Source organism: Triturus cristatus, chromosome 8 (assembly GCF_964204655.1).
Source record: "Triturus cristatus chromosome 8, aTriCri1.1, whole genome shotgun sequence".
NCBI classification, from domain to species: Eukaryota; Metazoa; Chordata; class Amphibia; order Caudata; family Salamandridae; genus Triturus; species Triturus cristatus.
In genome coordinates, this window is record NC_140591.1 from 584,635,739 (window position 1) to 584,661,357 (window position 25,619).

General features: G+C 45.6%; 1 protein-coding gene across 3 annotated transcripts in view; it reads left to right on the forward strand.

Moving 5' to 3' along the window:
* PIBF1 (progesterone immunomodulatory binding factor 1) overlaps positions 1-25,619 on the forward strand; it is an 848,309-nt gene that overhangs the window by 571,174 nt on the left and 251,516 nt on the right. For all 3 annotated transcript variants that reach the window (XM_085622002.1, XM_085622001.1, XM_085622003.1), the window contains exon 15: positions 12,667-12,797. In XM_085622002.1, the coding sequence (XP_085478128.1) occupies positions 12,667-12,797 (131 nt within the window). The remainder of the gene's footprint in view (positions 1-12,666; positions 12,798-25,619) is intronic.

Below are 25,619 nucleotides of genomic sequence, written 5' to 3' on the forward strand. Positions count from 1 at the left end.
GCACCACCACAGCATCACTCAGTGCCACCGCAGCCTACCACAGCATCACTCAGGGCCACCACAGCATCACTCAGGGCCACCACAGCATCACTCAGGGCCACCACAGCATCACTCAGGGCCACCACAGCATCACTCAGGGCCACAACAACATCACTCAGGGCCACAACAGCATCACTCAGGACTACCACAGCATCACTCAACACCACTGCAGCATCCCTCAGGGCCACCGCAGCATCCCTCAGGGCCACCGCATCACTCAGTGCCACCACAGCATCACTCGGGGCCACCACAGCATGACTCAGCACCACCACAGCATCACTCAGTGCCACCGCAGCCTACCACAGCATCACTCAGGGCCACCACAGCATCACTCAGTGCCACAACAATATCACTCAACACCACCACAGCATCACTCAGCGCCACCACAGCATCACTCAGCGCCACCACAGCATCACTCAGGGCCACCACAGCATCACTCAGGGCCACCACAGCATCACTCAGGGCCACCACAGCATCACTCAGGGCCACCACAGCATCACTCAGGGCCACCACAGCATCACTGAGGGCCACAACAACATCACTCAGAGCCACCACAGCATCACTCAACACCACTGCAGCATCCCTCAGGGCCACCGCAGCATCCCTCCGGGTCACCGCAGCATCCCTCCGGGTCACCGCAGCATCCCTCCGGGTCACCGCAGCATCCCTCCGGGCCCCCGCAGCATCCCTCAGGGCCCCCACAGCATCCCTCAGGGCCCCCACAGCATCCCTCAGGGCCCCCACAGCATCCCTCACGGCCCCCACAGCATCCCTCAGGGCCACCATAGCATCACTCAGTGCCACAACAATATCACTCAACACCACCACAGCATCACTCAGCACCACCACAGCATCCCTCAGGTCCACCACAGCATCACTCAGTGCCACAACAATATCACTCAACACCACCACAGCATCACTCAGCGCCACCACAGCATCACTCAGCGCCACCACAGCATCACTCAACGCCACCACAGCATCACTCAACGGTACCACAGCATCACTCAACGCCACCACAGCATCACTCAGCGCCACCACAGCATCACTCAGCGCCACCACAGCATCACTCAGCGCCACCACAGCATCACTCAGCGCCACCACAGCATCACTCAGCGCCACCACAGCATCACTCAGGGCCACCACAGCATCACTCAGGGCCACCACAGCATCACTCAGGGCCACCACAGCATCACTCAGGGCCACCACAGCATCACTCAGGGCCACCACAGCATCACTCAGTACCACCACAGCATCACTCAGTGCCACCGCAGTCTACCACAGCATCACTCAGGGCCACCACAGCATCACTCAGTGCCACAACAATATCACTGAACACCACCACAGCATCACTCAGCGCCACCACAGCATCACTCAGCGCCACCACAGCATCACTCAGGGCCACCACAGCATCACTCAGCACCACCACAGCATCACTCAGTGCCACCACAGCATCACTCAGGGCCACCACAGCATCACTCAGTACCACCACAGCATCACTCAGTGCCACCGCAGTCTACCACAGCATCACTCAGGGCCACCACAGCATCACTCAGTGCCACAACAATATCACTGAACACCACCACAGCATCACTCAGCGCCACCACAGCATCACTCAGCGCGACCACGGCATCACTCAGCGCGACCACAGCATCACTCAGGGCCACCACAGCATCACTCAGCGCCACTACAGCATCACTCAGCGCCACTACAGCATCACTCAACGCCACCACAGCATCACTCAACGCCACCACAGCATCACTCAACGCCACCACAGCATCACTCAACGGTACCACAGCATCACTCAGCGCCACCACAGCATCACTCAGCGCGACCACAGCATCACTCAGCGCCACCACAGCATCACTCAGCGCCACCACAGCATCACTCAGCGCGACCACAGCATCACTCAGGGCCACCACAGCATCACTCAGGGCCACCACAGCATCACTCAGCGCCACCACAGCATCACTCAGTGCCACCACAGCATCACTCAGGGCCACCACAGCATCACTCAGTACCACCACAGCATCACTCAGTGCCACCGCAGTCTACCACAGCATCACTCAGGGCCACTACAGCATCACTCAGGGCCACAACAACATCACTCAGAGCCACCACAGCATCACTCAACACCACTGCAGCATCCCTCCGGGCCACCGCAGCATCCCTCCGGGCCACCGCAGCATCCCTCCGGGCCCCCGCAGCATCCCTCCGGGCCCCCGCAGCATCCCTCAGGGCCCCCACAGCATCCCTCACGGCCCCCACAGCATCCCTCAGGGCCACCATAGCATCACTCAGTGCCACAACAGCATCACTCAGCACCACTACAGCATCCCTCAGGGCCACCACAGCATCACTCAGGGCCACCACAGCATCACTCAGGGCCACCACAGCATCACTCAGTGCCACCGCAGTCTACCACAGCATCACTCAGGGCCACCACAGCATCACTCAGTGTCACAACAATATCACTGAACACCACCACAGCATCACTCAGTGCCAAAACAATATCACTGAACACCACCACAGCATGACTCAGCGCCACCACAGCATGACTCAGCGCCACCACAGCATGACTCAGCGCCACCACAGCATGACTCAGCGCCACCACAGCATGACTCAGCGCCACCACAGCATCACTCAGCGCCACCACAGCATCACTCAGGGCCACAACAACATCACTCAGGGCTACCACAGCATCACTCAGGGCTACCACAGCATCACTCAGGGCTACCACAGCATCCCTCGGGGCTACCACAGCATCCCTCGGGGCCACTGCAGCATCCCTCGGGGCCACTGCAGCATCCCTCAGGGCCACTGCAGCATCCCTCAGGGCCACCGCAGCATCCCTCAGGGCCACCACAGCATCCCTCAGGGCCACCACAGCATCACTCAGTGCCACAACAATATCACTCAGCATCGCCTTTGCACTAGTACACCACCACATCATCAACACTCAGCAAGACCTGAGTATCATTCAGCATCACATCAGCATCGTCTCAGCACCAGTCACCACCACCACCACCACCACCACCACCACCTCCTCAGCATCACTCAGCACCACCTCAGCACCATCTCAGTCTGCTCTCGTAATCTGGCATCTGTTGATTCTCCCCTAGCGTCTAGCCGCTGCTAGTGTCATAATACAGGTACTAGTTACCAACCTTCACCCTCCGATTGTTTATGCCCCTTCATAAAAAAGCTTTAACAAACAACCATTGGAATAGGCAGAAACAAGTTGCCAGCATTGCAAGAACAAAAGAAAACTGAGGACATTTTATATTGTAAATACTTTTTTTAATATGGCCGTTCAGTTGTACATAATGCCTTCTTGGTTATATATCAGGTAACAAAAATGCTTCTGACACTTTTTTATTAAAACTTTTCAGCATGCTGCACAGCAGCCACACTTCTCTACAGCACAGCTTAAAGACATTGGCAAAGTCAATAGCTCTGGCTAAACACTTATAAGGCCCCAAAGGCAAGACCTATTGGCTATGCCAATGCTTGTTTATGCATTGAAGTGGGAGCAGCATATCTCAAAAGGAAGAATATATTAATTTACCATCATTTATGTATATGATCAGCCTTGATTTAGACAGACCAACAAGCCTTGCAGACAGCTTTTAGGTTAATTTAGGTTCTGGGGCTTCTTAATTCTAGTCCTACAAATTCACTATTTAAGAGCCATTTGCAGCACACTACTTGGGAAAGTCTTATGTCACGATGAGAGGTGTTCATCTGTCCAGACAAAATGTCTTTTTCTATAGGGATGCAGTCAAGAACTGCACTGGATAATTTTCCTGATACTAATTGGCTGTATACATTTTTATTGTTCTAACTACTCATCGAAATGTGAGACTATTTCAGCAGTGTCTCTAGTATCATTAGTAATGCGCAAAATAACTTGATCTTTGTTCATGAACCCTCTTATCTAAGACCACCAACAAAACAAAAGAAACTTTGTCTCTTCTCTGCATGAAACAGTCAGTCAAGCTGACTTGGATTATTGGCGAGTGGCTTTGTGACTCTTTACGTGCAAACCTGCTTCCACATTTGGGCATGGATGTAATCTACCAGCAGCAGGAAGATGTGTGTCCCTATGTGAGTCATACAAAAATGCTAAAACATATCTGCAAAAGACCTGATGGTTAAGCCTTAAGCCCTCTTCATTTTAATGTTACTAGTAGGACTCGTAAATAAAGTTTGTTCTGATCTGTGGGCAGCTCTAGCATTCCTGCTGTTCTAGGAGTTTCTCTATAAATTCCATTTTAAGTTGATCTTGCACATTATGTAACAGGGTGTGTTCAGTAGACGGGTGACATTCTAGCATGGAGTGGTTGCTATTTAAAAGATCTGGAGAAGTCATGTTAATTTCACCACAAAATAATGCCAATATGCGCTTCTTCTAGGGCTTAGTTCAGTGCCCTGTAAATTTAAAACTGATATACATGTTTGATCAAAATGAAAGATGGCAACCAGTGTTGGAAGGAAGTACTTCCTGGTGTTCTGATGACGTATGAAATGTTGTAGTTGATGGTTTTTCAGTTAAAATAAACCAAACTCACAGTCCTCATACCTAGTCTGTTTAGCCATGGGGACAATGTACATTGAGAGACCTGGAGAATTAAGATTCTTAATTACTGGTGTTTTTTTTTTTTTAACTTAGCAGGGGATATTATTAACCCACCGTGCATTGCATAATGAGTAGATACTCGTTTATTTTCTGAAGAGTTTCCTCAGCAGCCTGAGGCCTTTTTGTGAGAGACGCTCAGTGCCCATGGCATGCTGGTGCACTGGCTTAACTATAGAAGTGAAAATGAAAGGATCTGTTCAATGCTTGGTGTGCAGCTCAGTCCCCAAGCGCTGATCTCTGCTTTCCAATTATACCTCTCCCTAGCGAACCCCTTCTCGGAGATCGCCAAAGGAGGGCCGTCCCCATCCCTGAAACCCAACAATTTTTTTCTGCCCACCTGGGGGCTAGATTAAGGGTTTTACCCCTGATCCTCCCTTTCCATGGGGGCAGAAGGCACAATAGATACTAGGTTGAATTATTAAAATAAAGGAGTGTGGGGAGGCTTGCTTTGGCATCGGGCCACACCCCTCAACACTGGAGCCTAAACAGACTTGGGGATTTCCCCTCAGTCTTGGGGATTTCCCCTCAATGGACTTCTAGGAAAAAACTGGCAGGTCGGTGGTGGGTATTAGAAGTGCACTAGTCACCCCCGTCCGCTTTGGTATTACAGAAGAGGCTGCAGTTCCCATCTTGTATCAAAGCGATCACAAAGGGGCATTCCTTCATTTTCATGTAGGCATGACCTCATGCAAATGAGGCATCTCTTTGCCTTTACACCAGCACCGTATTAGTTGCAAGCACAGAGGCAAAAAAAAACTATCAAGGGGCATACAGACTCTGCCACATAGAGGTGGTGCATAGCCAGTGGGCCCCTTGGGTGGTGAGCATGAGGGTCCAAGGGATTCCCCTGGCATCCCCATGCAAGCAGGAACATTAATGCTGCACAAGCCTTTTCCCCTCTTCAAAGAGAGGCTGACCCACCTCCCGTGAAAGATGGAGCTGTGATTTCACCTTAATGTTTTTTGTTGCAATCGAGTGCACTGTCCCTGTCTGTGCCAGGTGCCCCTATTAAAGGCCTGCTGCTGCATAAACAATTACAGTGCATTCAATATGTAATCAAGACCCTAATTGTTTTTTTTGATACAGGTGTCCTGAGAAAAGTAGTGGGATTGGGTTCTTGACAGTCTTCGTGCTAGCCCCATCCCGCGGACACCATAAATAATTTCTGTCCTCAAGGGTAGGCAAAATGGGTGGTTTATTCTCTCTCAGCTAGCCCATATTTCAAACCTACCCCCAAAGGAATCCCAATTTCCTCTCTGTTGCCATGGGGAATGACTGCAGTATTTGGGCTGTGGGTCAGCTGGCACCCAGGGTGCCCTACCAACCATAGGCATTTGACTAAACCTTGAGACCTAAAGGCATCCTGGATGGTGTGACTTGTGTGGATCCTGTGTGCCAGCCAAACCTGGTCTCAAATACCCCAGCTACCCACATCCCCAGACACATTAAAATTCCAGGGGAAATTCTTGATGGAGCCTTATTGTGTTTTGGGAACTTTCCTGCTGCGGCCGACGTGCCTTCCCACAAATTGTACTATTTTATTGGGAGAAGTGTGGGAGCTGAGGGTTTGGACTTTTGGCGATCCCTACAGACTCTGAACCGTTCTCTCTCAGAAAAGTGTATAAAATCTGTGATTTTGTTAACGTTTGGTGATTGCAGGACATTCTGGATAAGTAAAAGTGGGAGTATTCATCTAAGTCACTCCACCCTCGGCTCCTCTAGGTGTGTACTTTTTCTGAAATGTCTGGTGTGGTAGATTTCCATGGATGTAGGCTGAAACTGGGCCCAAACACTGCTTGTACTTCCATAAAATATTGAAATTCCAGGATAAAATCTTGCAGTCTCCATGTTGCGTTTTGAGGCCCTTCCTGTCACCAGGGCTGTTTTTATTGGGAGAGGTGCAAGAACAGCTGCTTCCATTTTTTGCTTACTTATTTTCATTGCCTTTTGATTTCAACATTAGTTTCTGTAGGAAAACCTTGCTCGATCTACACAAATATTTTCTGAGTTAGTTCAGAATTTTGTTTACTTCTCACCTCTTTTTTGCCATTGACTAGAAGTATGTAGAAACTGCAGAAATTGGAAATATTGAATTCCCCTTCGCTAAAACTATGATGGAAAAATATATTCCCCCCCCCCCCCCCCCCCCCCCCTAACACTGCCTATTTTGCCTATTTCAGAAAGCTGGGAACAGGGTGATATTACCACAGCATACCTTTTGTTGATGCCAAATTTAAGACAAACCCCACAGAGTTTCTTGAGCTGCACCATTTTCTAGTTTTTCCAGAAAAAAACGTTATTACATTTTGTCCATTTTCTTGATTCCCCCAAGGCAAGCTGCTAACCAATGGTACTTTTAGTATGCCCAACATGCCGAAAACAAAGGGCAAAAATGTGGCCAGGATATTTTACGTGGAAGAAATGCAAGAAAGAACAAACTAAAACCGAATATGAAAAAGGGTTCCGCAATGAGGTGGGGAAACCTCAGCACTTAAGAGATGAAACAAAGGAGGAGGGACAAGGTTGAGGACCCTGTTGATTAATTTCAAACCTGGCACTGACTTGTAACATGGTAGCTGTTTACTTTTGCAGTGTGTAAAAAGTGGAGGCAAACCTTTGAGCAGAATCTTTCAAGATAACCATGGTTGGTTTCTAAACAACAGGCCTGGACAACATTTCTCAAGAGAGCTCCGTTCCCCAACTTAACAAACTTGCAAAGAAACAAGGGCGGCTCCTCCGCAATGGCGGAGGAGCGTTGCCCCACTGGCTCAGAGCGAGCAGCTGAGAAATAAAACAATATTTTAATATTTTATTTTTCAGCTGCTGATTGAGCCATTATGTACAGGAAGGGGCGGTCCGGGCCATGGGAGGTGGGAAGAGGAGCGGTATGTGCACATGTCAGTGTGGCCGGCTGTCTTAGGCCATCCAAACTAGCATGTATACTTCGGTTTCTCCAACTGGGCTGTATTGCACAGCTGGGTTGGAGAAACAACATAGACTCCCTGTGCCTGAGCGAGACTTGACTCAGGCCAATCCACACGCTGCTCTCATGCTTGAGAGCAGTGCCGGGGTTGGATGGGGAGTCTCTAATGCTGGTACAAGGACTGCTGGGACCAGGAAGTGGAAGCAGAGGAGCTCTAGGCGGCCGTCAGCACCAGGTAATTTGTTCTTATTATTAACACCACCGTGTACAACATCATCATAATTCCCATGGCCTCTTTGTGGCCAAATCTTCCAGTACAGAATCCAATATAGTGTTTTGGGATAGAGAGACTATACATTTCTACATTGTATCTGCGCCACGTATACATCAAACATGCTAACACTTCTCAAATGTTCCACCCATTCCCTTTCATCTTCCAGGAGCCCTAGATACCTCTCCCTTCTATATGATTTATGTTTCATTGCCTGTAGGCTCATCAGTGTATATTCCCTTTACAGCAGGGCTGCTGTTCCCTGGTAGTCTCCCATGCCAGGCCTTAATGTGTTCTCAGTGTCTCTACACTATTGAATCTCCTTGAGCATTCTTTCCCTTCATAAACTACTTGTTCTTCTTCCATGCACACACCCCAACACTCTTAAACATGGGTATTAAAATGTATGCCCATGATTTTGCATCCATACTGAATTGACACCTGCTTGATTTTGTCTATACAGATGAAGAGTAATTCTGCCTAATGAGAACATTTCTGATCTTGCATATTTGGGCAATTGATTACATGGTTGGTAAGAGCCTTCCATTTCTAAACAAATTTCCACTATACTGGTTGATTCCAATGACTTGTGATCCTTTCTGGAAGTGATGCATAGGCCATAATATTTGTTTATGCGCTATAGTAAACAATACGTACACTGGGATAGTGTTAATGGTGCAATATAGATTTGGACCTGTGAACCAAAGTCTAATATGTCTAAGATGTTATCTGTTTATTCACTATTTTACTAGAAATAGAGGCACAACTATACAAAGAAACATACAGACACTAATGAAAGGTCCAACCTCCTGAAGATCATTGTGTAGTCGCACAGGTTGATGTAGCTTAATCCATACAGCAAACCTAAATCAAATTGAAGATGCTAATAACAGCATGGGGAGAACAATAGCAGCAAAGAGGATAAATGAATCATGAATTAAAGTGCATAAAATCCATCCTCAAAGTAAATAGAAATAGGGTTTACTTGCATAGACACTGGCCTAAATCAAATTGAAGATGCTAATAACAGCATGGGGAGAACAATAGCAGCAAAGAGGATAAATGAATCATGAATTAAAGTGCATAAAATCCATCCTCAAAGTAAATAGAAATAGGGTTTACTTGCATAGACACTGGCCTAGTTGAAACCAAGAGAGAAGGCCGCCCCAGCATTCTTGAAACAGAGGCAGAAGATATTTGGGACTGTCGAGGAATACATGCCATTTTTAGGTTGAGCCTGGGCAACACATGTGCTGCTCTGTGAAGCATGCTGTATTGAGGTATGGCATAGAAGCTCCACCCATTTCCTGCCCATCTTTTCAATTGGCTCCTGTTACTGTCCTTTCAAAATCGCTGCTTTTCACTCATGAATAGACTTAGTAGTTCCTCCTTAGTACTGCCTTGTCTGCATTTGTAACCTCCCATAACAACTGGACTTTTTACTTGTGTTCTTACACGGTCTGCTTTATCTAGTCGGTGAGCACTATTTTTTAAAATGATCTTCCCTATTCCACCCACAACTTCGCAGCACACCGCCACCTTTCATATTATTATTAGTCATGTATTGTTAAATTCCCAGCGTGTCCACTTTAACTATACCGGCTGCGCTCATTTAATAATTTAATTTACAGCGTGGTCCGCTTTCACTTTAGCGGCCGCGCTTATTTAGGGGAGGACCTGGCTTGGCAGTTCGGGCTGGACTGTTCCCATGAGGCACAGGGTCAAGACTGATTTGCATATGGCTGGGTTCAAACTGGAATGGCATGGTGAGCAAAAAAACGATGGATTTAAGCCCAGATCTCTGTACTGGGGTGAATGTATGACATTGTTCTGCATTCTGTCCATCAACTGTTGTTTTTGCATTTGTCACTCCGAGTGGGATGGGTATGCTCAGACGTGAGTCCCGTGCTCTCCATGCTGCTGGAATCAAGCTATCCTGGCTGAAGAGGGGTGAAACCCCGAAACCGGTCCTAGGATGCTTGGTTCCAGTCCAGGGAGGACCTGGCTTGGCAGTTCGGGCTGGACTGTTCCCATGAGGCACAGGGTCAAGACTGATTTGCATATGGCTGGGTTCAAACTGGAATGGCATGGTGACCAAAAAAACGATGGATTTAGGCCCAGATCTCTGTACTGGGGTGAATGTATGACATTGTTCTGCATTCTGTCCATCAACTGTTGTTTTTGCATTTGTCACCCCGAGTGGGACAGGTATGCTCAGATGTGAGTCCCGTGCTCTCCATGCCGCTGGAATCAAGCTATCCTGCCTGAAGAGGGGTGAAACCCTGAAACCGGTCCTAGGATGCTTGGATCCAGTCCAGGGAGGACCTGGCTTGGCAGTTCGGGCTGGACTGTTCCCATGAGGCACAGGGTCAAGACTGATTTGCATATGGCTGGGTTCAAACTGGGATGGCATGGTGAGCAAAAAAACGATGAGTTTAGGCCCAGATCTCTGTACTGGGGTGAATGTATGACATTGTTCTGCATTCTGTCCATCAACTGTTGTTTTTGCACTTATTTAATTTACAGCGCAACCGCTTTCACTTTAGCAGCCACGCTACAAAATCTTTCTTTCTTTCTTTAATTTTACACTTTGTGTAAAAGCGCCCCATACGTGCTTTCAGTTTAATGTTGGCAGCGCCCCTTTCTTTAGGCATTGCTCACTGTAACCTGAATACAGCGAGCACCATAACGACTGGACTTTTTACTTGTGTTCTTACACGGTCCGCTTTATCTAGTCGGTAAGCACTATTTTCTTTAATGATCTTCCCCATTCCACGCACAACGTCGCAGCACACCGCCACCGTTTATATTCTTATTAGTCATGTTTTTTTAAATTTCCAACGCAGTCCGCTTTAACTATAGTGGCTGCGCTCATTTAATTATATAATTTATGGTGCGGTCCGCTTTCACTTTAGCGGATGCACTTATTTATTTATGTTACAGCGCAACCGCTTTTACTTTAGCAGTCGCTCTATAAAAGCTTTCTTTCTTTCTTTATTTTTACACTTTGTGTAAAAGTGCCCCATACTTGCTTTCACTTTAATGTTGGGTGCACCCCTTTCTTTAGACGTTGCTCACTGTAACCTGAATACAGTGAGTACAGTCTAAAGAAAGGAGCGCTGTCACCAATAAAGTGGTCTCACATTTGCGAGAGTTTGAGCTATGAGCATTAGAAATGACAATGCCTTTTATATATGTTTTGCTTTGAAAAAAAACACATACATAAAAGGCATTATCATTTACAGTGCCAATAGCTTAAAATCCTGCAATTGCGTGACCTATTGCATTGAAAATGCTTGTTATAGCATATTGTGAGGTGCACACTGATACGACTATCCTGGAGGATAGACTTAAAATGAGGGAGACAATAGCCAAATGGTGCAAGAGAGCCATTCTTCTGTAGGATTTAGCATGCAGATAGGTATATGTTTTGAAAAACTCTTCTGATAACTACTAGATAGGTGGATTCTTATGATCACACCATCTTAGACACTCACAAAAAAGTTGTCCTATCCATTAAGTATCTGAATAAATATGCATCCTGTTGGCCAATGTACCCAGTAAACCAGAAAATTACACTTTTGATAAATAACCTGCAAATAGGCTTGACAGCCTGCCAGCCTTAATAACTTTTACATATTTTTAAAAATATTCTACTTTGTATATTGCCTAATACGGAATACCTAAGGCATGGGTGAGGTAAGTCGCTCAGACATCAGGAAATCATTTTGGCAGTAGGTATACTGCTGGACGTTGCGTCACACTGGCCTCTCAATTGGAACATTGTGGTTCAAAAGTTTCAATACTCTCACCTCTGTGCAATCCTACCAAAAATCCCATTTAATTTCTCCCGTAATGCGAAGAAAATTTGCAGCAGGGGAGAGAGCTTTATAATGTGAGTAGTGCAAATGTACTTTCAGCTTTGGGGGGTTAATTTCCAGTGCCCTCGTTTCTACTGACAATTACACCAGTGTTGCTTGGTAGACTTACCTTGACGCATTTTGTCTGCAAGGCAGCTTCTGCCGTACCTGCAGGAGTCTGCTAAGCAGATGAGGAGAAACCTGTTTTCATGACATAGATCTTGGAGGCATGGATCTCCAAATATATCAAGCCTCCCTTGTTCAGTATGGTGACGGTGTGTCTTGTACCACATTAGCACACTAAACGTCTGCCAATTGATGTTAAAATTAGACCGTATGTCCAATGTTAAAATGTACTATTGTATATGGTTGGACTACCTGGGAACTGACCCCTCTACAACTCACCCATGCTCCCTTGCTACGACAATCCAGACGATCTACTACCACTGTATAGGCAGAACCTCCTTTGAGAGCTTTCTGCAACTTGGCCACCTCCCTAGACCAATCTAGCCATCCTCATTAGGGACCTGATGAAACGCGAGTCCTAAATAATGCAGCGAGGCTCTTCTTCACCACAAGGGACCAGACAGTGCACACACTGCCTATCCTAAAAGCGACATCCTTGCTTAGAAGAACCTCTGGCCACCACATACGGTCCTGCAAAGTAACCAGAAAGTGACTTGCTTGGACTTCATAAAACAGAAAAATGTCTTTTATGCCTTCCTTTGCAGATAGAGTTAGAGTAATAACAGAAAACTATGCACTTGTATAAAGAGGACTGAAATATTTTTGCCACGTAGTGGGGTGAACGTGTTGTGGGCCGATTGTTGATATGCCTAAAAAGCAAAATAATTGATAAAATATAAAAACGATGCAAGTTCTGCATTGGTCATTGGTGTGAACACTTTTTGAAAAGAAACATTTTTGTCATTTGTAGCTTGACAGAGCGAACTCCTTGTTGAATGAAGCACAGCAACCATACAGATACCTCATTGAGTCTGTCCGTCAGCGGGATGCTCAGATCAGTTCCCAGAATGAGCGAGTTTTGCAGCTTGAAAAGCAAGTCAGGTAAGTGCAAGTGCATTCCACCTTTGCAGTTGTTTACAAACACAGGTGAAGGGCTATGTTGGTTAGTTGATGCCGCTGGGTGCATGAACCGGAGACTGGGGTATTTCAGGCTGTGTGTTGACAGGACTAAATAGTCTCTTGCACAATTTCCTGCTTTTTATTCATTTACTGCAATATTTGTAGCACACCTTATTCATCTTAGAGCAATGTGCAAGTTAAAACAGCAGGCATATATCGAAAAGCATAGCTTAGTGCAAGGGAATCAAGAGAGAAACTGTGACAAAAATGTGGCTTTTGACAGCATTATGGTACGTTGACAGAAAGGTTAGAGGGCCTGATGTCTCTTAGGAGAAAGTTACCTAGTGTTGGAGGGCCTGTGGAGTCGTTTGTGTTTTGATTTTCTGGAGCTTTTGCCTCGTCTAGCCTGCACCTCTTGTTAAAGCGCCTTGAGACCCTCATGGGTGAGTATTTGCGCTTTATAAGATTACTGATTGATTGATTGATTAAAGTTAGCTTTTTATGAAGGGGCACTCAGTGGTGATTCTGGATCACGTGTAGGATATGAAAAGGATTTTGAAGTTATCCTTATTATTGGAATTGGTCTAATTGTATGTCACCTGAGATTAATTAGGTTCCAGAATAAATAACCTCTCAGTATAGTTGAAATACTATCACCAGTATTCCGCAGCACCCTTCAGGAAGCCTTATGATGGGGACAAGGACATCCCCTGCTGCTGCTGTGCACGGTGCTAGTAAATTTAGGGCCTGACGCTGTTTCAAGAGTTCACTTTGGGGAGCCCCGGGGTTACCAAGGGAACATGCCTCGGTATCAAGACCCAGATGCCAATTCTCATCCGTCTGAATGAAGAGCACTACGAATCTCTGCTCTTCTGGAAAATGAACATCCTGAACTTTGTTGAACGGTTGGATGGAGTCTCAGCTAAGGACAAACCAAGCGGGATCATGTAAGCTGTTCGCTGTGCGTGTGTAAAATGTGGAAGTAGAACCTTCCAAGATAACCATGGTTGGGTTTTAAACAGTGCTGCGCAACATTTCTCAAGAGTGTTCTGTTCCCCAACTTAACTAATTTATAAATGAAGATTACAGGAAATAACCAGGCTTTGCTTCCAGTTTCCACAGAGCTGTGTCGAAAGGGAGTGCTCGTTTGATGAGCTGATCTTTGTGATTCCCTAAATCCACCCACACCATGACTGCTAATGAGTCATCATCAAACTGAAAAACACCAAGACAAAGATGATTCCGTCACTCAAAAATAGCCTAGCATGGGTGGTTCCTGGATCTCCTTACACATTTCAAAGAGGCCTCACATGAAGGTTCTCTGGTGTCCTGGTCTGTTCTTCAGGCTTCAAGACCGGATTCTCCACCACAGCCTTCCATCCTTCTGCCTGAGGCCCTAGTGTCTAAAATCCTTCCATATGGTGATCTGATCTGTTTGAAGACTGTATAGACATTTCTTCTGGCTCTAATCTTTTTTTATTGAAAATAACCACAGCTTACTTACACAAATAAGGAGTTGCATGCCCCCAAAGCCTAACCTCTAACGCAAAGTTCAGTGCCAATTTTAATATTTTAAGAACCGTAATGATTCAGTTATAACTCCAGTGCTCATGTCATACCTTCAGTTTGCTAGTTATATCAGGGAGTCACAGGACTATAGGGAAAGGTTTCATTAAGCATCTATCTTTTGAACCACACCCAAATATAACCTCAATTTTCAAATACGTTGCCCTGCTGGCACCTTTCAAGTAAGCCACTAGCTTTTCTGATTTAAATGTTGCAAACTCATTGCACATCACTCCCCGTCACCTTTTTCGTTTTACTTCCTCTTTAGACCCCTTATGAAGCTTGGGTCCCTCAACCTGTATTTTTAAGATTAAATGGTGATCTCTCGTTGCAGTGGTAAGACCTCAGACCCTAATTAGCACAATATTAAACTGTGTTGGACACCATCCAAATTCCTATGTCCTCTTTATGGCAAAATCCTCCAGGACAGAAACCAATGTAGCATTTTGGGATAGTGATAATATGTTTAGATTTTAAAGGCAAAAGGATGACACTGCTTGTGGAGCAAAGCACCCCCTATCACTTAAAAATGTTTAAAGAAAGAAGAAAAAAATATATATATATATTTTTTGTTGTTGGTTTTCCAACTTGACACAGTATATATCAACATTATTACAGATGATTAAGACATTTCCACACAATATCTGCACCACGTATTCATCAAACAGGATAACACAAGACAAACCGGAATCTTGCAGTTGACCTGCTACAGTGTGCATCTGTGGTAATAGCATATGAAACCCTCTACTTTTCACACCGCCACGTCTGCCTGCGCTTTGCCTCTGCAAGGCCATCCTACAACACTGACATTATCACAATGCAACAACACTGCACTTCAGCTTTTGTTTCCCTGTGCGGTGATTCTATGGAAAATTGTGCACACAACCCAGCGAAAATCCTGAACAACATCCTACAAGAATGCCTTACTATACATTGATCCGAGGGAAGTCTCTAATACCAATGCTCCACTCTCTCCCTTTGTTTATTCTGCAGTACACTCATCCTGCACCTATTGCCATGTTCTCAGCAACCCTGCATTTTTCCTGATTCCAGTCCTCGTTTTTCAGCGCTATTAAAATCACTTTGCCCCAACCCAGTACTCTCTATACATCACTGGTAACTCCCACCTACCAGAAATACTGTACTCACCAATGTAGTACTGCAGCCATAAAGCTGTTAGCAGACTACCTATCCACCTTAAAGCACTACCCCTCTGTGCGTTCACCCTTTTGCCAAATCTGGGCTCTGGACCGCTGCAGTGTAACGTCTACCTTGCAGCACTGCTGGGTTCTTAAGACACCTTCAGAGCTGGGATTTTCACCCCTGCTGTTACACCCACAAAGCTGGAATTTTCCACCTTAAAAGCACTGCCCAGTTGTAATTTCTACTGCTCGGTAGGTGCGAAGCCCCTGGTTGCATTGAGAGTCTGGCTTCGGATGCGGAGTCTGCCTGCAGAACGATGGGGCGGCGTTAAGAACCCGGCTCGGACGCGCCGTGAGAAGTAAGGAGCACATCCCACCTTCCCCTTCCCCGCTGCCGAGATCCTGTGATGCCGATGGACAGAGGGTCTGATCTGCCCGATCCGGCCTGCTGCTGATGAGGATAATACCTGGCACCGCACTGGAATGAACACTGCCGGCAGGACCGCCGCGCTTGTCTCTAAACTCTCGGACCCGATCCCCGCTGTGATACTGGCACATGGCTGGTGCCGGGCGCCGGAGGGGTGATGTGTTTATCCCTGGGGGAGTTGCTGAGCGCAGCTTTGACATCTTTGTCAGGTTTGAAGGAGCACGCCGCTCGACGGTCCATAGCATCTCGCTTGAGGGGAAGCAATCCTGCTGGAGGTGCAGTAAAAAGTCCCGTGCCTGATGAGATTCCAAGGCATCTTGCGGAGCCTGAGCGCAGGATGCTTCTGAGCAATGCGTCGAGATCAGGTGAATGCTCTGGATTGATGCGTGCGTGGGCATTGCTCGCCTGCGGTCCGTGTGACATTTACTATTTGCATAGTTACAACTCTTACCACTAGTATATGTAGTAGTTCTTTGTACCTAATATCCCTATTTTGTGATTCTGAGCTTTCCCGTTTGCATCTCACCCCTGAGTGACTCTACAATGTATACATTTCCTTTTCTGCTATCTGTATCTCTTCCTTGTGGGACTCTTCAACTCGCTGACTTCCTCCCTTTGTTCTCCCTGACCCCTGCCTTTCGTGGATCCTGTCTTTTTCTGGGTCGCTAATTTACCCTGGTATTGAATGTGTTTTCTTTCTGTAATTAATGTGATTTTTTTCTTTTGCCATTTGTTACCCCTCTGTTGACCTGCCAGTTCCGACCCGCCTCCTAGCCCCCTGTCCCTTGTTGCCCTTTGACTAAGCACTCCTTCTCCCCTTGTTGGGGAAAGATCCAATATTCATACTCTGGAGTCTCAGTGACCCCTCTGAGAGAGTCCACAGCGTCAAGGGAGCCACGCACAGTAGAGGTGTATGGTATGGTGCCCCTTGCCAAAGCACTCCCTCTCCCCTTGTTGGGGAAGGATCCAGTGGGTGGGCCTTGGAGTCTCAGAGACCCCTCTGAGAGAGTCAACTGCGTAAAGGGAGCCTCAAGCAGCGGAGATGTGGGAATGATTTCACTTTCCCTGGGATCACAGCTTACCGGACCTTGGACGCAGCTTTTACTCATCTACCGGTTTGTGCCCCTATCACCCTTCCCCTCCTCTTTCGTGCTCTGTCTCGCACCCTCCCCCACCGCTTTCCCTCTTTCTTTCTTTGTCTACTTCCTCTGCTCCTATCCCCTCTCCCCTGATTCTCTCCCCTTACCTGCTACGCCACCTAGCCCCCTGTCCCTTGTGCCCTTTGACTAAGCACTCCTTCTCCCCTTGTTGGGGAAAGATCCAGTATTTATACTCTGGAGTCTCAGTGATCCCTCTGAGAGAGTCCACAGCGCCAAGGGAGCCACTCTCTGTTGAGGTATGGTATGGCGCCCCTTGCCAAAGCACTCCCTCTCCCCATTTTGGGGAAGGATCCAGTAGATAGGCCTTGGAGTCTCAGAGACCTCTCTGAGAGTCCACTGCATAAAGGGAGCCTCTCGCAACGGAGATGGGGGAATGATGACACTTCCCCTGGGATCACAGTTTACTGGACTTTGGACGCAGCTATTACTCGTCTACCGCTTTGTGCCGCCGTCACCCTCCCCTCCTCTTTCTTGTTATGTCTCTCACCCTCCCCCTCCTCTTTCCCTCCTTCATTCTCTGTCAACTTCCCCTGCTCCTACCCCCTGAATCTCTCCCCTTGCCTGCTTTTTCCCTTACGTATATGTCCTTATTGTTTGTCTCGACCCAACATGTAACTATGTAGCTATGCTCTAAAACTGTGTAACCTTTGTAACGATGTGACCTTCAACTATGGTCTGATACTCATGTAAAGTGCTCTGATACCCCTGGGTGTAGCCAGTGCTATATAAAACCTTTCAAATAAATAAATAAATATATTTCTTCCTGCAGTAAACCCTACTTTTTCAATAAGTCGTTCCATAAACCCACCTTACACTCTCCCAACACTGCTATATCTCACTTGTCCTCTTAATCTACACTGTGCCCTACATTCAGATTACAAACAACCTTCAGTATTCAAGCAGCACTCTACGGTTTAGTCTTGCCCTATATTTATGTTCTAACCACTCTAATCTCTGCATTGCTCTTTTAATACTGTTCTACCCAGTGGACATCGCCGAGACATCGTGCAGTGATCCTACAGTGGTCTGCCTCATCTCATGCACCATTGTTCTTCTAACACTACCCTCAGGCTGCAATGTTGCCTCCCAGTATACTTCACCTCTTGTGCAGAAGATCACCCTTCTAAACCCTGCCTAAGGAAGTGCCAGTTTTGACCTTATCCCAACTGTCACGCAGCTAAATCCCTTTGTCAGTAACCCATACAACATATTTACTGAATACGTTTTGTTGATGGCCACATTGCCTTGATAGTGCTTTCAAGGCAGTGGTTATTTTAGAAGGTTACTCACATTTTAGAATCATCACTAATGTTTGCAGCTCTTATTTTAAGGCTCAATATCTTTTATAATAACTCCTAGAAAGTGATAGACAAGTTACATCTGAAATTACAATTCTGTTCTGCAGGGACATTACTTAAGTGTTTCTAGAGGCCTAACACTGTGAAGGCAGGCTTAAATGCGAATACTTTAGACATTTTAGAACATTAGTTGGAGGCTTCAGATAAATGAAACACTCCTATTAATGAAAGAAATGTGTACATGCAGGCTTGTTTCCGGAGCATCCAACCAAATAAGAATTATAAGTGGTTGGTGACCAACCGAGAGAATGCCATGACCCTATCACCTGTGGATTCCAAGAGGGTTCCTTACAGTGGCAGCCCCTCTATAGGGCAGAGGAGCGTCGCACCCCCGCTGCCAGCGCCGTAAAGGTGACAAATAAAATGGTAATATATTAAATGTATTACCATTTTATTTTTCAATTCCCCCAGCCTGAACAGTGTTTGGAGGCGGGGCCACTGATTCTGACTGCAGCAGGGAAATGGTGCTCTCTCCATCACTTTACACTGTGCATGTCACTTTGGCCTGCTTGACATGTGCAGTGTAAACCTCTCCACAGCCGGTTGGAGAGTAAGCACAGACCCCCAGTGCCTAAAGGAGCGTCGAGGCATCCTTCTCCAGTCTATCTTGGCGCTTCAGTCATGCTGCCTGTGCAGCATGAGAGCAGAATCTCCTTTGGAAGTTGGGAGCTGGCTGAGGCTCTATGAGCCTGTGCTGGTGGAGCCACTGATGATGAGACTGAGGAGTACCAAGGACAGAGGCAGAAGGTAAGTTAATCCTTTACTTATTTTTTAAATGTATTTTAATTTACTGACAGACACTGTGGAAAAGTCGCAGTGACTTTAGCCTCAACTCCAGAGTTCACAATCATGTCCCCTTATAAACTGCTTAAAATGGCCCACGATTGAGAGCTTTGCCGTTAAGCCTAACGGCACTGCTGGGTTTTTTCAGTGCCTCAATTGTTTGCCCCAACAATTGAATTGGTTGGCATCCGCCACTGGTTCCTTACAGTCCCCTCTCATTTGTAACCTCTACAAGGAGCTGCTTGGTGCTCTACTAACAAATATAAGCATCAACATTCACCAGTAGGCCAATGTTACAAAATTCTCCTTGAAAGTCTTCCTTACTAAAGAACATCCAGTGCCTCAGACAACACTTCCTGCACATCTGTAGGGTAAGAGGGGGTTATAGGTCCCAATCCCGTACTAACCGTATTTAATTGAGTAGAGTCTGGGTGATGTACTTGTCCTCGACAGTGGGAGACCCCGTTACCATTAGAGACATAAAGTTTAGGAGAAAGTCAGGAAATCCAATTAAACGATTGTTTGGAGAAAGTTTTTATTTGATATAACTCCTATTCGAGTTTTCAGTGTTAAGACCAAGACCGGTGACAGCCAACACGTGTTTCGCCCCCTACATGGCCATCCGGCCTGGGGCTTCCTCAGGGCGTGTGAAAGTATAATTAGGGCCTTGATTGGTCCCGTACAGCACTTAACTGTCTGTGCTAATTGAAGTAGAGTTTAGCGTTCTGTAAGTCCTTGGATCCATCGGCATCAGCCTTTTTCCAAACAATTGTTTAATTGGATTTCTGCAACGATTCAAGACAATACCCCACTTGTCCTGACTTTCTCCTAAAATTCCTGCACATCATCCAGGCCTAGATGTCCAGCAGATGAAGCTCAACCCAATCAAGACAGAATTACTCTTAATTTGAAAGAATAATAACTGGTACAAATCTGGCTCAATTACATGAACTCTAACAGCTTTGAACCCCAACTTTAAGTGCCAAGTCACTTTAACTCATCCTGGAGATCTATTCACTCTCAAGGAATACATTGCCAAAAAGAACAAAGACAGCCTGGTACCTTCGCTCTCTTGTAAAGAAAGTGAAACTATTTCTTCCAGTAAGCGACTTTAGAACTGCTGTACAAGTCCTCGTGCTCTCCCATCTGGATAATGATAACGCCCTGCTCCTAGCCTTCCAGACTTAATACTGGTACCCACTTTAGGGCATTCTACATGCTGTAGAGCATCTCTTTCAGGGCCTGGTGAAATATGATCACATCATCCCTTAAAGTGTGGAATGAAGTCCAATTAAACATCAGAGCCGCCTCCTCGTTTCTTGAGTTCCGCAAGAAGCTGAAGACCTGGCTTGGCAAGAATAAGCACAAACACCTAGTCAGCGCCAGGATACTCTTGCAGGTGATAGTTTGCTCTTCAAATACACATACCACAACATCCTGATGGAACTCCATTGGCTCCCTTAACCAGCCCAGAGCATCTTCAAAACCAGCTGACTAATTGACAAAGCGATCAAGAGCAGCATCCCTGCTTATCATGCGGATAAGCTCACCATCTGTGGTAGTCCTCGGCACACCTGCAACCGGGACACCATCAGGCGGCAGACTAAGAAGTGTAAAAAAGAAAAAAGAAGGCATCAGAAGGTTTTTTCCATTTATGCATCAAAGGATCTGGAACAGCATTCCATATCCATCAGGACGGCACAAACACTGCTCCAATTTAGGAAAGATTTGAAGATGCGCCTCTTTAAAGACTACTACATCACAATAAAATCATAATCCACAAACCAGCTACCTCTACTATCACTCGTTCACTTTATGCTTGTCTTTGACCTGTACAGCCTTTTAGCTAGGTTCATGTCATACAAGTGCCACCTACATACATGCCTGCCTAAACCCTCAGGAGAAAGTGGGGGGTCCCCGAAAGGCAGATACTGCCTCAAACAAAAAATAGCACACCTTCCTGTTTTTTAGGTTTTTTTTCAAGTCCTGAAAAACAAATTGAAAAAACAAAAATCACAGTGTAACTGTGCACGATCAATCAGGTGTACTGTGATGACTTTTTGGCCAGACCCTGCTGTGCCCAGAGCGTGCTATACATGTCCCAAGGTGCACTGGTGCAAAATTGCTCTTGTTGCTTTTTCTAATGAATTCAAACTCTCACCAATTTTAGAATATTCTGATGTTAACAAAGCTCTAACAGACTACCATTCACTGCTATATTGGCTTTTGACAAGATTGCCCCTACAAAATCTTGTTCTAACTCCAGACATGGTATACATGTGCCTTGGTATACACCCGTGCTGCGCACTGAACAAAACCTCTGCAAAAAGCTTGAGATGCTATGGTGTCCCTCCCATAATTTAGTTGATAAAGAGTCTTATAAACTAGCCTTGATGAATTATCACTGCAATATAAAACGAACATTTGCAATGTAATAGGTTTCGCATTTATGAGAGTTTGAGCTATTGTCATTGTAAATGACAATAGCTTAAATTCTCGCAAATGCAAGACTTATTGCATTGCAAATATTTTTTGTTTACATGCGCCCCATGCTGCGTTTTCACGTTAATAGACGCCGTGCCCTTTACTTTAGACTAGCTATGTCTAAAGAAAGGAACGTGGTAGCCATTAAAGTGAAAGCGCGGTATGGCTCTTTTACCCCAAAAAAAGCTTTTGTTTGTCAAGTGGACAAACAAATGTTTTTTTTTTATTAAAAACTCTCCTATGCCGTTGTTTCACTTTAATAGCGGCCGCAGACCTTTCTTTAGATGCGGCTCATCAAGAGAAAGGGGCGTGGCCTCTATTAACGTGAAAGCGCTGCTTGTGGCAAAACAACAACAAAAAAGTGAAGAAATAGTAAAAAAGAAAAAAAATGCGGCTGCGTTCGGCGCCACAAAAAAAAAACAAAGGCAGTGAAAACAATTTAATGAAATAGTGCTCAGAAGCTGTAATTAAAGCCTACCGAATACCAACACACGTGAGCAGGCCAGTCCTTCTGGGAGGTTACAAGATGAGACAAGATGGGACTAAAACGCCTATTGACTAATAAAAAGCCACAGTTTACAAGGGATGATGACATAAGCCAATGAAAAATATGGACGGAGAGTGGACGGAACATCAAGTCCATACCTGAAAACAACATGCCTCGAAGAGCAGCACACCCGTTGCCCAGGTGCGACCTAAAAAGCATGTAAAGCACACATTTCACTTCAGATCAGTCAGGAGGGTAACTCTTCAAGGTGCTTTTTAAAGTTCTGACCTCCTTCCTAAACCCACCAGCTTGTTCTCAGGAGACAGTATTTTCACAAGTTCTTTGTAATTCCCTTACCAATGACTTTGAAGGAAAGATAAACAAAATATACTAGGGTTTCCCCCCAAAATACTGAGCAAGATAGTGATCAAATTTAATCCTATTTTGTTGGACAATGTCCAGATTTTACTGGCTACTGTGCAATCAGGGTCTCTGTCAGATATTTGCCCACTCAATATTGCTGCATCTTTAGCTGTTTAACTAGCTCCGATTGTCTGTTCATTATTCAACTTATCCATTTCTACTGGGAAATGTCCTTCTGCTTGGAAAGCAGCACTGGTTACTCCCTTAAAAAAAAGACGAATCTGTCACCCATGTACCTTACCAACTATCGTCCTATTTCTCTTCTCCCTCTATTAGTTAAGCTGTTGGAAGGTCAAATTCACACCCAACTCATGGAACATCTTCAATCTATTATGTTGTTGGACCTGTCTCAATCGGGCTTTAGACCCATGCACAGCATGGAAACCATGTTGGTCGCGGTGACTGACCTAATCAGGTGTTTCCTTGACAAGAACATTCTGTCATTGCTGGACCTCTCCTCAGCATTCGATACTGTGTCTCATTTCAGATTGCTGCAATGACTTCTGGAGGTAGGAATCCACTTCACAGCTTTATCTTAGTTAAAGGACTTCTTAACCAATTGACCACAGACCGTATGTCTCGGTCCTTATAAGTCACGCACCCTGAAACTTGATAAGGGTTGCCTCAGGGCTCATGTCTGAGCCCTACACTCTTTAATATCAATGTGACCCACCTTGCCAATCTTGTTAGAAAGTTTGGCGTCCAACCACTGCCGTATGCTGATGATTTGCAGCTAATCTTTACTCTTGACCAGGACATGGGCAACGTCAAGGTGCGTTTCTCAGCAGGTATGACTGCCATTGCAGATTAGATGACAGAGAATTGTCTTCAGTTAAATGCCAACAAAACTGAAATGATGCTGTTTGGCAAGGTGCAACATTTCTGGTCACCTGATTTGTGATTATCTGAACTTGGCCAAGCTCCTACTCTGAAATTGGTCGTAAAAAACTTGGGTGTTCGTCTTGACCAAGCGCTTACCAGGAAAGAACAGGATGTGGACACCATAGGCTCCTGCTTTCATATGTTACACCTATTACGAAGAGTCTTTCCCATCCTGCCGCTTGCAATGAGGAAAACATTAGCCCAAGCCCTGGTCATTAGTCATTAGTCGCTTGGACTATTTAAATGCTTTATTGGCTTCAATAAATGAGACGCTTTTAAACAAATTGCAAGTCGTTCAAAATACGGCAGCTAGTCTCATTAACAATTCTTTAGCCATGACAGCATCTGCCCCTCTTTTGAATTCACTTCACTGGCTGTCGATGCGTAAAAGAATCATTTTCAAGGTATGTTGTCTGACTCATATGTCCTTACATGGAAAAGGCATGAGTTATCTGTCCATCAAGCTTGTCCATTATTGTCTAAGCGGATCCTTAAAATCCAGCGACAAAGCCTTGCTCCCAGTACCACCGATCAACAAGTCTCGTTCAGGAGCTAGATTTTTCTCCTATTTTACCCCTCGGCTTTGGAATAAGCACCCATTCCATACACATCAATGCGTGGACCATCTTAATTTTGAAAACGTCTTAAAACGTCACAATTTTTGGCCTAATTCAGTTTGCCTACTGGTTTATAAGCTACGCTGCGCTGAGAATCCCCGTCAGGGATGAATCGTGTGCATTACAAATGATATTAACATTAACAAAGTTGTGAATTGTGATTCTTTTAGCGATTATAACTAATGAATTCAACTAAGTTTTAGGACACTGTACATATAATAGAGAGCCAGTGATAATAACTCTGTAGTTCTGGTTAAGACAAACATTTCTTTGAAAATACTTTTTTTGTTTTCCTAATACCTTTGATGCCATATGCCGAATCTGCATGCAATTTTCTCAGGGAAAGCTCATCCGATTTGGGGTCAGCATAGCATGTTTTGCACAGATCTATCATGAGGAGTGGATGTGGTCAATAGAGAAGTTTCCCATTTTATCTCCCATATAATGTGTTGCTCTCTACAGACAAAAAGACTGAACACCATTGCACCAAATTTAGATTTGTTCCTCAAGGAAGTGCCTTTGCTTGGCCTGGTCTGGTCTGCTCTGGTGTAATTATGTTTAGCATATTTCCAAAAAGTAGCATTTAAAAAGGTTCAGTGTGGATTTGAAAGGATTAAAAAGTTGGAGCTGTCTGGACTGTTAGTTGATGAGGGAGATTTTTCTCCCGTCATCTATTGTGGGCCCATTCACTCATTTTTTAATTGGCTGCCAGCAACAGAAAAGCAATTGGTTTTGGCCACATTACAGGATGTGGAGTTCAGTCTCAGTCAGTGTGTCCTGAAATATGTAAACTGACCCATTAGGGTCAGGGATAGCATTTGTTGACCCTCTGCCTCAGGCAGGGTGTTTCGGCCCAAATCCACCCGCTCTTAGATCACATTTAAAAAGCAAGTTTTTGCGAACCCCCTATTTTGGATTTGTGGACCCACAAAAAACTTGTGGGCCTTTGTTGGACCACCGGCAGGGGCTCTGAGCCATTGTGTGTTTGTGAAGTCAAACTGGAGTTTGCCAATCTCCCCCCACCCTCCACAGACATTGGTGGCCACCCTCTGCTTGGCCGCCTCAAGGCCCTACAGTGCAAGTGTTGCCCGTCATGGAAGGTTGGGCCAAAGGCCAAGCCCTGCAGCCAATCTCCTCTGCACAAGGCCAACGGCCATACACAGCCTGTATTGGCAACCTGTGACACATTGGGCCCAGAGCCCTATGACCAGCCCTTGTTGAGCATAGCCCAACGAACATCAAATGTGATTCTTCTGACCTAAAAATATTTATACCATTATGTAACAACACCTAAAAGCACAACATCATTAAAAAAACACGAACTTAAATCACTAAATTGTATTACACTCCTATTTATCCCTCACATACTGTTACGTTTAATGGAATATTTAATCTGTAAAATTGTTTACGGTATCTGTAATTGCATCTGTCACATGGATGAGAATATGACCCATGATTTGGTGTGTGAGTCATAA